Genomic DNA, 13,134 nt, shown 5'->3' on the forward strand with positions numbered 1-13,134 from the left:
TGGCCTTCCTGTCTCCTTGTCCCTAAAGGAATTATTCAAATGCTGCTTCATCCTGTCCCTTTCTCTGCGCTGTTTGATGTCCCTGGAAAATTAAAAACCTTTCAGGGCAGGAGTGTGTTAAACCCTTTGCAAAACCCCGTAGCTGTAACAGAAGAGCATTGTAAAGAATTTGACATGGGGGCTGGGGAAGTGGCTCAGTTGGTAAAATGTTTGCTGTGCACGGATTTTAGTGAGACTCCTAGAATCCACATGAAAAGCTGGACATCATGGGGCTAGAAAGATGACTGGGGTTATGAGCACCTGGTACTCTTTCTGAGGACCCAGCACCCACACCAGGAAGCTCCAAACTGCCTGTAACTACAGTTCCAGTGAATCTAACACCCTCTATTGACCTCAACAGGTATGCACACATAAACACATAAGAATTTAAAATTAAATCTTAAAAAAGAAAGAAAAAAGAGCCTGTGCTGGTATTTCCAGTAATGAGAAGGTGGAGACAGGTGGGCCCCAGGGGATTGCTGGCTCACCAGTCTAGCTGGATTGGTGAACTCCAAGTTCAGTGAAAGACTCTCATCTCAAAAGATATGGTAAAGAACCAGGCATCATGGTGCACTCATTTAATCCCAGAATTTAAGAAGCAGAGGCAGGCAGATCATTGTGAGTTCAAGCCCAGCCTGCTCTATATAGAAGTCTCAAGCCAGTCAGAGCTACATAGAGACACCCTGTCTCAAACAAAACAGTACCAACCAATCAGTCAGTCAAAGAAAAACCAAATCAGTCAAAAAGATAAGGCAGGGAGTGGTTGACAGGGAAGACACAATCTAGCTTCTGTGTATGTACACACATTTGCAAATAAGAACACTATACATATACACACCAGCATATGAAATCACATTGAGGCTTTGGCACAGCACCTACTGTGTGCCAAGTAGTGCAGCTGTGAGCCAAACAAAGCAACAATTAGGCTGGGTGGTGGTGGTGGTGCACATTTTAATCCCAGCACTCTGGAGGCAGAGGCAGGAGAGTCTCCAAGTTCAAGGACAGCTTAGGCTACAGAGTGAGTTCCAGGATGGCCAGGGCTACACACAGAGAAACCCTATCTGGAAAAACCAACCCTACCCTCAAAACAACAACAAAAACCCCAACAATTACACAAAGACTCCAGACATGATCCTGGTCTTCAGAGAGCCAGTTCCGAGCCAGTTCCCTTCTCGCCGTGCTGGTACAGAATAGTACTGGCCAAGCCACCCAAGGTGAGTTTGGTCTATGTGACCATGCTCATCAGATAGCATGGGACCATGCCCCCCTGTGAGGGGTGGGGAAAGCAGTCTGGTCCTAGTGTGTTAACCTTGACAGGGCAGCTGGATGACTTGGGAGGGACAGGGTGGCTGGAGGAAGGACCAGGAAGATTGCGTGGGAAGAGCATTGATTCCCATTTGATGGAGAAGCTCACCATGGGGTCCTGGCCCACAATCCACGCAATGGGCCTGACCTGGCAGGTGCTAGCTCTTGGTACAGACTTGGAAACAATTCCCTATCTGGCAGGAGTTGCCTCTGCTTGGCCTGAGTAGAGGTCATCCGGCAGAGCCTGGGGCCAATGCTAATTGCCCCCCTGGGCTCCTGTAAACTCCTGTAATGACCACGTGGGCCTCTGCCAACACCATCTACATTCTTCAGCAAAGGCAAGGACCCTGGAAAAACCAGTTAGGGTGTGGAAGACCCTTAGTATGTCCAGGCCTAGGGAGTGCTGGACTCTTGGTTCAGGGGCCTAGAAGCAGAGCTTAAAAGCCTTAGTTGCTAAGAACATACTTGAGCTGATAAAAATGCTTGGTGCTAAGTTTGATTCCCAGCACTCACATAAAAACGTTGGGCATGGTGGCACTCTCTTGTACGCCAAGCTCTAGGGAGACAAAGACAGGTGGATCCCTGGGGCTTTCTGGCCAGCAAATCTAGTCAATTTGGCAAGCCACAGGCCAGTGAGAGACTCTCAAAACACAAGTTGGCTGATGCCTGAAGAAGGACAGCTGTTGTCCTCTGGCCTCCACACTTAGGTGCTTACATTGCACTTCTGTATACACCCATACTGAAGAGCATCCCCACGCACAGACACACAGTGGTGACTAGAGAAGGGTGCATTACTGTGCATGGCCGGCATCGGGTCCAGGCCCAGAGGCTGTGGTCAGGAATCTCTGCGGGCCACATGTGGCTGGGGCCCTTCTACTTACTCCCAAGGCCCCAGGGTTTGCAGAGTGTTCCCTGTATAATTGTTACTCAGCAAATATTTGCACCAAATCGTTTGATTTCCGGTTCTATGCCCATTCTGGAATCCTTGCTCTGGCTTGTTTCTTTGGCAGCTGGTTCTTGCAGCTCAGAAGGCTGGAGGAGGAGAATCACAGGGCCGGGCTGTTTCTCGGGCACCTATGGGAGGTGCCACTGTTGGCCATTAACCTTCTGGTGTCTCCAGGCAGTTCTTGGCTTGTGGCCACATCACTTTTCTCCACCTCTGACATTGTCCTTTCCCTCTCTGCCACTTCTGTGTGTCTCACTGTGCATGCCATTGGATTTGGGGCCCAGGGCTTTTCTCCAATTGTCCCCTTACCTTAGACTCCTTAAGTTTAATTGTCTGCTGAGACGGTCTGTCCTGATTTAAGGACACATTCCCAGTTTCTATGACCGGATGAAGGAGGGTGTGGGTACTTCCCTAGCTAGTTGCCTTTTTTGTTTAAAAATGGTGTGTGTGTGTGTGTGTGTGTGTGTGTGTGTGTGTGTGTGTGTGTGTGTGAAGGCTTTCCTACTGTCTCACCAGCTGTGTGTGTGTGTGTGTGTGTGTGTGTGTGTGTGAAGGCTTTCCTACTGTCTCACCAGCTCTGTGTGTGTGTGTGTGTGTGTGTGTGTGTGTGTGTGAAGGCTTTCCTACTGTCTCACCAGCTCTGTGTGTGTGTGTGTGTGTGTGTGTGTGTGTGTGTGTGTGTGTGTGTGTGTGAAGGCTTTCCTACTGTCTCACCAGCTGTATGTGTGTGTGTGTGTGTGTGTGTGTGTGTGTGTGTGTGAAGGCTTTCCTACTGTCTCACCAGCTCTGTGTGTGTGTGTGTGTGTGTGTGTGTGTGTGTATGTGTGTGTGTGTGTGAAGGCTTTCCTACTGTCTCACCAGCTCTGTGTGTGTGTGTGTGTGTGTGTGTGTGTGTGTATGTGTGTGTGTGTGTGTGTGAAGGCTTTCCTACTGTCTCACCAGCTCTGTGTGTGTGTGTGTGTGTGTGTGTGTGTGTGTGTGTGAAGGCTTTCCTACTGTCTCACCAGCTGTATGTGTGTGTGTGTGTGTGTGTGTGTGTGTGTGTGTGTGTGTGTGTGTGAAGGCTTTCCTACTGTCTCACCAGCTCTGTGTGTGTGTGTGTGTGTGTGTGTGTGTGTGTGTGTAGGCTTTCCTTCTACTGTCTCACTAGCTGTGTGTATGTGTGTGTGTGTGTGTGTGTGTGAGTGTGAGTGTGAAGACTTTCCTTCTACCATGTCACCAGCTCCTTGTTTTGTTTTTTGACAAAGAATCTCACCACATGGCCTATGCTGGCCTTGAACTGTCAATCCTCCTGCCTCAGCTTCCCCTGCACAGGGATTCTAGGCTGCATCACCTGCTTGTAAAGCCGCCCAGGAGTCGCTGGGCTTGCTGCTCCGGCTTCGTTGGGATTCGGTTCACAGTTATGTGCATGTAGCTTTAGAGCCGTGCTTCCTCTTGGTCTCTGACTTCAGGCTGGGAAGGGCTTTCCCTAGTAAGCAGCTCCTAGCAGCTGTCCATTAAAATAAAGCCTTGAGAAATGGATTGCTTATTTATTCTGAGTCAGGGTCTCACTGTGTAGCCCTGGCTGGCCTATCACTCATAGTGATCTACCTGCCTTTGCCGCCCAAGTGTCAGCATGCCTATCTGAGAATTTGATTTTTAAGTTTTTAAAATTATTTTATGTGTATGGGTGTTCTGGCTACATGTATGTCTGTACACCGCATGTGTGCCTGGTGCCCTCAGAGGCCAGTTCCCCATAGATGGTTATGAGCCACCATGTAAGAGCTGAGAATTGAAAGGCGGTCCTTTGGAGGAGCAGCCAGTGCTCTGAGCCATCTCTCTGGCTCTGATAAATTTTTTTTTAAATCAATTAATTTTTTTTTTTTTTCCGAGACAGGGTTTCTCTGTGTAGCTTTGCGCATTTCCTGGAACTCACTTTGGAGACCAGGCTGGCCTCGAACTCACAGAGATCCGCCTGGCTCTGCCTCCCGAGTGCTGGGATTAAAGGCGTGCGCCACCACCACCCGGCTAAAATTTTTTTAACTGAATGTGTAAAGTGCTTGTTGTATAAGCATATAGACCTAAGTTCCGAGCCCTGGAACCTGTGACTAAACTAGACGTGGCTAGGAGGCAGAAACAGGAGGATCAGGAGTTCACGGTCCTCCTTAGCCTCACAGCAAGTCTGAGGCCAGCTCAGGTGACATGAGATCCTGTCTCAAAATAAAATTACAGAAGGAAATGGAAAACTGTGCTGCCCCCTCCCTCAGGTCAGTCATATGAAATCCGGCTACTGGAGAACCGGAAGCTAGGGGACTTCCAAGATCTGAACACGAAGTATGTGAAGGTGAGTGAGCCTAAACATGCCAGAGGATGAGCACTGTGGGGTGTGAGTACCTGGGGCTGGGGATGGTAGGAAGGCAGCAGAGGGAGGGGCAGCCTCCTTCTCATCCCTGAGCTACAGTACTGCCCCTGTTTATGGAGGGCACTGTCCCCATGAAATGGGGAGGCAGTGGACCAGTGGCTCACGTTGGTGGAGTGTGCTCTGGGTTACCTACTTTTGACCTCAGTTGAACCTTGCTTACCTACATAGAACAGCACATATGAGGCTGTTAAGAATGCTGGAAGCCCTGGAAGGCGGCATCCTTCTCACCATTGTCCATGTTCTTGGGGTTCTGAGGAAAGGAAGCCCTAAGAAAAGGGGCTGGTGAGGGGCGGAGGGCTTTCCCTGATCAGGGGCAGGGATGCACACTCTTTGGGGTCCCCCAGTCCCCACACACAGCCGTCTTCGACATCTGCCCTTCACAGAGTATCATCCGTGTAGTTTTCCATGACCGTAGACTGCAGTACACAGAGCACCAGCAGCTGGAAGGCTGGCGGTGGAGCAGGCCTGGGGACCGGATCCTGGACATTGGTGAGTCTCCCCAGGCAGTACCAACCCCGAACACTTGGGCCAGGTCGGGGGGGGGGGGGGGTTCTTTGTGGGTGCCACTTGGATTTATGCTCACAGGGAAGCCCAGCATGGTGGCACATACGTGCAGTCCCAACATTGGAGATGCACAGGCAGGAATATTGAGGTGGAGGCCATGCTGGTCTACATATAGTGAGTCCGAAAGAAAGAGGACGATGAGATGGCTCGGCTAGTAAAGTGCAAGATTGAGGACCTGAGTTCGATCCCCAGAACCTGTGTTAAATAAAAAAGGAGGACCTGAGTTCGATCCCCAGAACCTGTGTTAAAATAAAAAAAAAGGAGAACCTGAGTTCGATCCCCAGAACCTGTGTTAAAATAAAAAAAGGAGGACCTGAGTTCGATCCCCAGAACCTGTGTTAAAATAAAAAAAGGAGGACCTGAGTTCGATCCCCAGAACCTGTGTTAAAATAAAAAAGGAGGACCTGAGTTCCATCCCCAGAACCTGTGTTAAAATAAAAAAGGAGGACCTGAGTTCAATCCCCAGAACCTGTGTTAAAATAAAAAAGCCATGTGTGGTAGCAAAGCTCTTGTAATCCCAGCTATGGGGAGGAGAAACAGGCAGATCCCTAGTGCCCGCTGTCCAGCTGGCTGAGCTGAGTTGATGAGCTTCAGATACAAGGAGAGAGCCTGATCTGAAAACCAGGGTGAAGAGTAACACCCAAGGTTTACCTCTCATCTCCCTGTGTACACACACACACACACACACACACACACACACACGCACACACACTTCTGGCACGAATACCCCCATACTCATACATATAGTTGGAAGTTTTCCTCAGCTGACGGGGGGTCGGGACAAAACTCTCCCACTTGCGTGCCCCAAGTAAACACACAGAGACTTCCAACTACACATATGGAAGGAAGGGAGGAAGGAAGGAAGGAAGGAATAAAGGGAGGAAGGAAGGAAGGAAGGAAGGGTGGGTGGGTCATGAGAGTTTCAGTGGTAACTCAGCCACCGGGTGCCACCCTCAGGGAGTTCTCTATAGAAGAGTGCAAAGTCTTAAAGGGTGACCACCCTGGCTGGTTTGAAACTCTACGTAGACCATGCTGGATTCAAACTCACAGGAATCCACATGCCTCTGCCTCCTGAGTGCATCATGTGCCACCATGCCCAGCTCCTTCAAGGATTTTGATAAGTGACTAGGGAAGGGTGGGCATATCACAGAGCTGGAGGGCTCAGGGCTGGCCCACAGCCCTCAGCTGATGATAGGGTATGCATACCCGGCCAACAGCCAGTCCTTCCAGATGGAATCAGGGGAAATTTTCATAAATTTTGTAACGCCTTTAATCCCAGCACTTGGGAGGCAGAGGCAGGCGGGTCTTTGTGAGTTCGAGGCCAGCCTGGTCTACAGAGCGAGATCCAGGAAAGGCTACACAGAGAAACCCTGTCTCGAAAAACCAAAAAAAAATAAAAAAATAATAATAATAAAAGAAAGGATAAAGACATCAAGCAATCCACAGCAATTCCTCCAGGCTGTTTACCAGTAGAGATGGGTAAAGCTGAATTTCAGATTAGCTGTGGTTTCAAACCACAGGAGTTTGGGCCCAATCTGGGATCCTTCCCTCAGTGTTTGGGAGAGGCTGACGGTCGCACTTTTGTGTGTGTGTGTGTGCAGATATTCCACTGTCTGTTGGTATCTTGGACCCCAGGGCCAGCCCAACCCAACTGAATGCCGTGGAGTTTCTGTGGGATCCAGCAAAAAGAGCATCCGCATTCATTCAGGTGAGTGAACATGAGAGCTTTGGGGAGTACCCATCAGCAAGCCAAGATGGCCGACTGTTGAACAGAAAGTACTAAGAGAGGGCACAGGATGGGTGGACTCAGGGTCGCAGGTCAGGGGAGTTGAAGCAAGGACTTGGAATGTTGTAGAATCATGTTTGGGTTCTTACTTCCAGAATGCTGTGAGGTTAAAAAAGATTTGGTATTCGCAAGACTAGGGAGATGGCGCAGTTTATAAAGTACTTTCCACAAAACCTGAGGACCTGAGTTCAGTCCTCCACATAAGAAAGACTGGAATGGTGATGCACTGTGTTTGGGAGGTGGGGTAGGGTGAAAGCAGGTAGACCGGTCAGGCTGGCTCAATTAGTGAGTCCCAGGCCATCCAGAGACCCTGCCTTAAAAAAATCAATCAAGATAGTGCGCATCTGAGGGATCACACGTGAGGCTGATCTCTAAACTCTATGTGGATGCATGTGAATGCACACACACACACACACACACACACACACACACACACACCCCACTCCATTAATCAAATCAGTATTTTGGAGTGGCGTGAGTTTGATTCTGTGTACTAAATAGTGAAAGGATTGAACTGACTCCCAAAAGCGGTCCTCTGCATGGGCCCTCTGGCATGCACCCACCCACATTTACACACACACACACACACACACACACACACACACACACACACACAGTGAATAAAAAGGTAACAAGTTGGGTTTTTTTTTCTTAAATTTTGTTTTTTGTTTTGAGACAGTGTCTCTATGAAGCCCTGGCTATTCTGGAATACTGTCAGTGATTTTCAACCTATGGGTTGCAACCCTTTAGCAAACCTCTGTCTCCAAAGATATTTACATTAAGATTCGTAGCAGTAGCAAAATTACAGTTATGAAATAGGCAAGAAAATAATTTTATGGTTGGGGGTCACTACATCCTGAGGAACTGTATTAAATAGGAAAGTTGAGAACCACTGTTCTAAATAGACCAGGGTGGCCTTGAACTCACAGATCCGCCTACCTCTGCCTCCCAAGTGCTGGGATGAAAGGTGTGTGCCACCATCCTTAGCAATAACAAAAGTTTTTAAAGTCACTGTTGGCTGATGTGACTAATTGGAGAGGAACATTCTCCCATTCTAATCATTGTTGAGTGAGTTCATTATTTGCATCCTATGTGGCTTCTGCTTTGTGTTACCCACTGTTTGGGGTTAAGGTGGCCAAGGGCATAACCGTGGTCTACTGTGGCTCTCGACTAGCCTGGCTCTTGTTGATGGGCTGTATGGTTTTTTCATATGAGCTTCGCTCCCTATTGTTTGTTTTTGAGACAGGGTCTTTCTGTGGAGACTTGAGCTGGCCTTGAACACAATCTGCCTCAGTTTCCTGAGTGCTAGGATTATAGGTGTGTGCCGCCACACTTCCCCTTCCCATTTTGAGTCTTAGTTGTAGTCCATATGTGTGTTTAATAAAGTACATAAGAAATATGCCAGGTCCATAGGAAGAGCTCAAGGAAAACTAGCAACAGTTGGTAAAATGCTTGCTGTGTACCATGAGGGTTTGAGTCTGATCCTCAGCGTGTAAGAGCTGGACACAGTGACCCCAGTGCTGAAGTGGGGAAAAGACAGGATGCCTGGGGCTTGTCCCCCAGCTAGCCTAGCCAAATCTGAGCTCTAGGTTCAGTGAGAGACCCTGTCATGGTGGGTCTTTATCATCCCAAGCCTTTAATCCCTGCACTCAGGAGGCAGAGGCAAGTGGATCTACACAGTTGCATCCCAGGACTGCCAGGGCTATCTGTCTCAAACAACAACAACAAAACAAAAACAGATACCCCCCCCCAAAAAAACACAACTATAAAACAACAACAAAAAAAATGTTGAATGAGGAGCACCTGAGGAAGACACACAATGTCAACATCTGTCTTCCAGATGTATGGACATGTATACACACATACATTGGAACACACTGATACAGTTTTTAAGAACAAATAATAATCTTGTTGCAAATTTTAGTTAATTTGTATTGCGATAATACTGTATCTTATAACATTACAGTATTAGAACAGTGCATAGGTATCCATTGCCTTCTCTGTAGTATGTACTCAGAGATTTATAGATGAGTTTGGCATTCTGACTATGGTTTCAGACTTGCTCAGTAACCAGGACACCAGGATTTCAGAGAGCAACAGGAGTGTGCTCATCTGCCCTGCAAGTCTAGGGTTTACCTGGGTAAGGGGTAATACTGTGGCTACTGTGTTTAGCCCAAAGCAATGATAAAGACTTAGCTGGTCAGACAGAACTCTGAATAAAGGGACAGAACAGAGGTGGATGATGTCTGGGTTCTGTGGCTAGAGGGCAGGGAGGCCTTTCGTGGCCTTTATGGGGGTAAATGGGAAGTTAAACAGAACAGGGAGTTGAAGGCAGGAATGGTCACCACCTTGGAGGAGAGGTGCCTCACGGTCGTCCAGACTCCCCTCCCCTACCTGACTTCAGGTCTCACATTCCCCTCTAGGTGCACTGTATCAGCACAGAATTCACCCCCAGGAAGCATGGGGGTGAGAAAGGAGTGCCTTTTCGGGTGCAGATTGACACATTTAAGCAGAACGAGAATGGGGAATACACGGAGCACCTACACTCCGCCAGCTGCCAGATCAAGGTGTTCAAGGTAGGATGCACTGCACAGCCAACCCTGGTCAAACCTGCCTGCAAAATGGCCCTTTGCTATTGCTTAGAGCATAGACCCAGCTGGGCATGTGGTCTCCCAGGCTTCTGTGTGGATTGCAGCTCCTGGACCTGGCCTGCCCCTGCCCAGACTTCCCTTGTTCCTTGAAAGTGTTGGAAGGGGTGTCTCCCCATTTCAGTACAGGGCTCTGCTTTTGTGAAAACGACAGACTTTGTATCTTTTTAGAGTTGTGTTTTCCCAGACTCCCAAGCATTTCACAGGTATTCATATGTTCTCCTGTGTAGTGTCTCCTTAAACATGAGGGCAAACACTATACCAGTGCCTTTAATCCCAGGCAGAGGAGTGGATCTCTGTGAGTTTCAGACCAGCCTGGTCTACAAAGTGAGCTCCAGGTTGCCAGGGCAACACAGTGAGTGAGTGAGCTCCTGTGTCAAACAAAACAACAACAAAAAAGAAGTAAACATGAAGTAAGGGGGCTAGGGCTATTCTTGGAGGTCTAGGCCAATGCTGTTTTTCTCTTCATTGGTTGGCTGTGTGTGTGTGTGTGTGTGTGTGTGTGTGTGTGTGTGTGTGTGTGTGTGTGAGAGAGAGAGAGAGAGAGAGAGAGAGAGAGAGAGAGAGAGAGAGAGAGAGAGAGAGAGAGAGAGCATATTTACAGTTGTCAGAGGACAGAAATCAGCGCTCTCCCTCTACCATGTGGGTCCTGGGATTGAACTCAGTGTCATCAGCCTCTACCCGCTGGGTGATCTCACCAGCTCACTGTCTGCTTTAGTTTTTGACACAGGCTCTTCCTGAACCTGGAGCCCGCCAATACAGTAAGACTAGCTGACCACTGAGCTCCAGGGATCCTACTGTCTCTGCCTCCTCAGCACCGGTATTCCACGTGTGCATCGCCACACCTGGCTCTTTCCATGGGTGTTGGTTCCAAATGAGCATGGGTGAGGCTCTCACACATGCATGGTGGATACTTCACAGGAGCTCTACCATTGAGAAGACCCTCAGGCCGGCTTTCCCTTCAAAAAGACCATGGTGTGGCTCAGTGACAGAGGATTGGCTCTAGCATGCAAGGAGGTCCTGAGTTCTGTCCCAAGTACCAGGAAAAACAAATTCTTCATAAAGAAACATCTTCAGAGCCAGGCGGTGGTGGTGCACACCTTTGATCCCAGCACTCGGGAGGCAAAGCCAGGCGGATCTCGTGAGTTCGAGGCCAGCCTGGTCTACAGAGCGAGATCCAGGATATGCTCTAAAACTACACAGAGAAACCCTCTCTCGAAAACAAACAAACAAACAAACAAACAAAAACAAAAACAACGAAGAAAAAGAAACATCTTCAGAAATCCATCAGCCTCTTGCTGTCCTGATTCACCCTGCAGCTCTCACGCTGGCTCTTATCTCCTCAGTCTGGATTGATTGTTTCCTGAGGGTGGGAGCCAGTGCTCTTACAGTTCCTTGTGCCCTCGGGGAAATGGACGGTGCAGCAGGCCTGTGGCATCCTTAGAGCATGAGGCTAGCCCATGACCAGCAGGCTAAACTGCTTCTGTCCCCTCCCATCAGGGGTTGCTTTGGGTGATCAGCCTTAATACCTGTCCCAGAATCAGAATCCCCCTCTTTACACCTAGGTGAATTTGGAACCTGCTGGAAACACCTGCTGGCCCTGGAGACCAGGGGGAGAGACTGCAGGGTCCTGCTGATCCTCCGGAGCAGGGATAGACAGAAACTAAATAGTCACAGCTATAACTACAGACCTGGAGGCAGAGCAGTTGAGGCTGTCCCTCTGAAAGCAAGACTGCCCTCACCCTCCGTGTGGCCTGGCACTTTGAGTCCATGGCAGGCATGTTACCTATAAAGTATTTTTTCTCTTTGTATGTAGAAGTGGTGTTTGTGTGTGTATGTTGAGTATACATGTGTAGCGTGTGGAGGTCAGGGCTCAGCCTTAGTTTCCTCAGGGTCATCTACCTTATTTTTGAGACAGGTTCTCTTACTGAACGTGGAACCAACCCATTAGGCTAAAGGATCTACTGGTCTGCTTCCCGCCTCTGGAATTACAAATGTTTGTCACTATGTCCTGGGATTTTTACGTAGTTTCAGGGGGATCAAATTCAGGTTCTTGATGTGTCGGGTTTCTGAAAGAAAAAGCCAACATGTTCTGACCAGCCAGCCCCTTGAAGGATGTGAGGTGGAGAGCTTCACCCCACATGCATGCTAGTCGATGGTCTGGCCATATCTGCCTCACCTATGGCCTCTCAGGCAAGGAGGAGAGGCTAAGACTGCCATGACCCTGGGCCCTAGCAGCTTCTTTGGTACTCACATTGAATACTATGCCTGCTCTTAGTGTGCCCTGTGGCTCCTTGCAAGCTTATCATGATCTGGGGTTGGTGTCACCCTGAAGGAGGCTTCCCTGAAAGCCCTTGAGCTGGGGAACCAGAAGGTGTCCCCTGAGGAAGGCACACACTGGAATGAAAGGTCTGTGGGGCCACTAGACCTGAACTAATTGTTAATATCTGCACATCACAAGTGCATAATAAAACCGCTCAGTGCTAAAGCGCTGAGGGGCTCTGAGTCTTGTACCTGTGCTTGCCAAGCAGATGGGAACCGTGGGAGGTGACACAGGAGGGAGGGACAGTCCCCTCAGGCCTCTCCTGCCAACAGCTCAGGCCCTGAGCCTCTGGTTTGTAAAGAAGCAGTGGTGGTTGTGAGGCCGGGCACTCTTTATAAGTCAGTTTGGCCCCAGCAGAGACAAAGATGCCACTGAGATTGAGATATATTGAGGGCTGGGTGAGCAGAGTTGAACATGGCACAGGCTGAGTCAGCAGACACTCTCCCACCTCCCTTCAGTCTCCGTCAGTCACCTCAGCACTGTGGTATATCCCATCTTGGTTCTCCATGGCTCCTTCCAGAAGAAAGAGGCCATTGGTAGCCATCTTTCCTAAGTACCTATTGAGCTGCCACATGATAGACTCAAGATGCCAGGGGTGGAAAGAAAACATGGCGCTCTGGAGGTGCAAGAACTGTCCTGCCTGCTCTCTTGAGGTGAGAGCCTGCAGGCCTTGGTCTACCTTCCTCAGCCAATGGTTGCCTTCTGGCCTAAATGGACCCTGTATTCTGTACTTGCAGCCAAAGGGAGCTGACCGGAAACAGAAAACCGACCGGGAGAAGATGGAGAAAAGAACAGTTCAGGAGAAGGAGAAATATCAGCCATCCTATGAAACCACCATCCTCACTGAGGTGAGCTAGGGCTGGACCTGGAGTGAGCCTGGAGTGAGCCGGGGACATGGCGCACAGTAGTGGAAGATTGCCTATCATCAGGTGGGAGGGAGCTTCGGAGAGTGCCCAGTGCACACATCAGATGAGGCCACTGATGCATTACTCTGAGGTCCCTTTGAGCCCCCTGCTGCCTTTGTATGTGCTGGTGCTTTTGAAAATGCGGATGAACAGGGCACACATTCAGACATGGGGTACAAAATGTAAAAGAGTACAACCAAAAGTATCTCCCCCATCG

The 13,134-nt window shown here is 49.2% G+C and overlaps 1 protein-coding gene across 1 annotated transcript in view; it reads left to right on the plus strand.

Annotated features, from left to right (window-relative positions):
• Positions 1–13,134, plus strand: part of Tfcp2l1 (transcription factor CP2 like 1) — a 62,462-nt gene that overhangs the window by 24,717 nt on the left and 24,611 nt on the right. The window contains exons 3-7 of the mRNA XM_052736725.1: positions 4,537–4,613; positions 5,075–5,180; positions 6,857–6,963; positions 9,465–9,617; positions 12,750–12,860. Coding sequence (XP_052592685.1) covers positions 4,537–4,613; positions 5,075–5,180; positions 6,857–6,963; positions 9,465–9,617; positions 12,750–12,860 — 554 coding nt within the window. The remainder of the gene's footprint in view (positions 1–4,536; positions 4,614–5,074; positions 5,181–6,856; positions 6,964–9,464; positions 9,618–12,749; positions 12,861–13,134) is intronic.

This window comes from Peromyscus californicus, unplaced genomic scaffold (genome assembly GCF_007827085.1).
Source record: "Peromyscus californicus insignis strain IS unplaced genomic scaffold, ASM782708v3 Scaffold_14__1_contigs__length_90479793_seg_2, whole genome shotgun sequence".
Classification (NCBI taxonomy): Eukaryota; Metazoa; Chordata; class Mammalia; order Rodentia; family Cricetidae; genus Peromyscus; species Peromyscus californicus.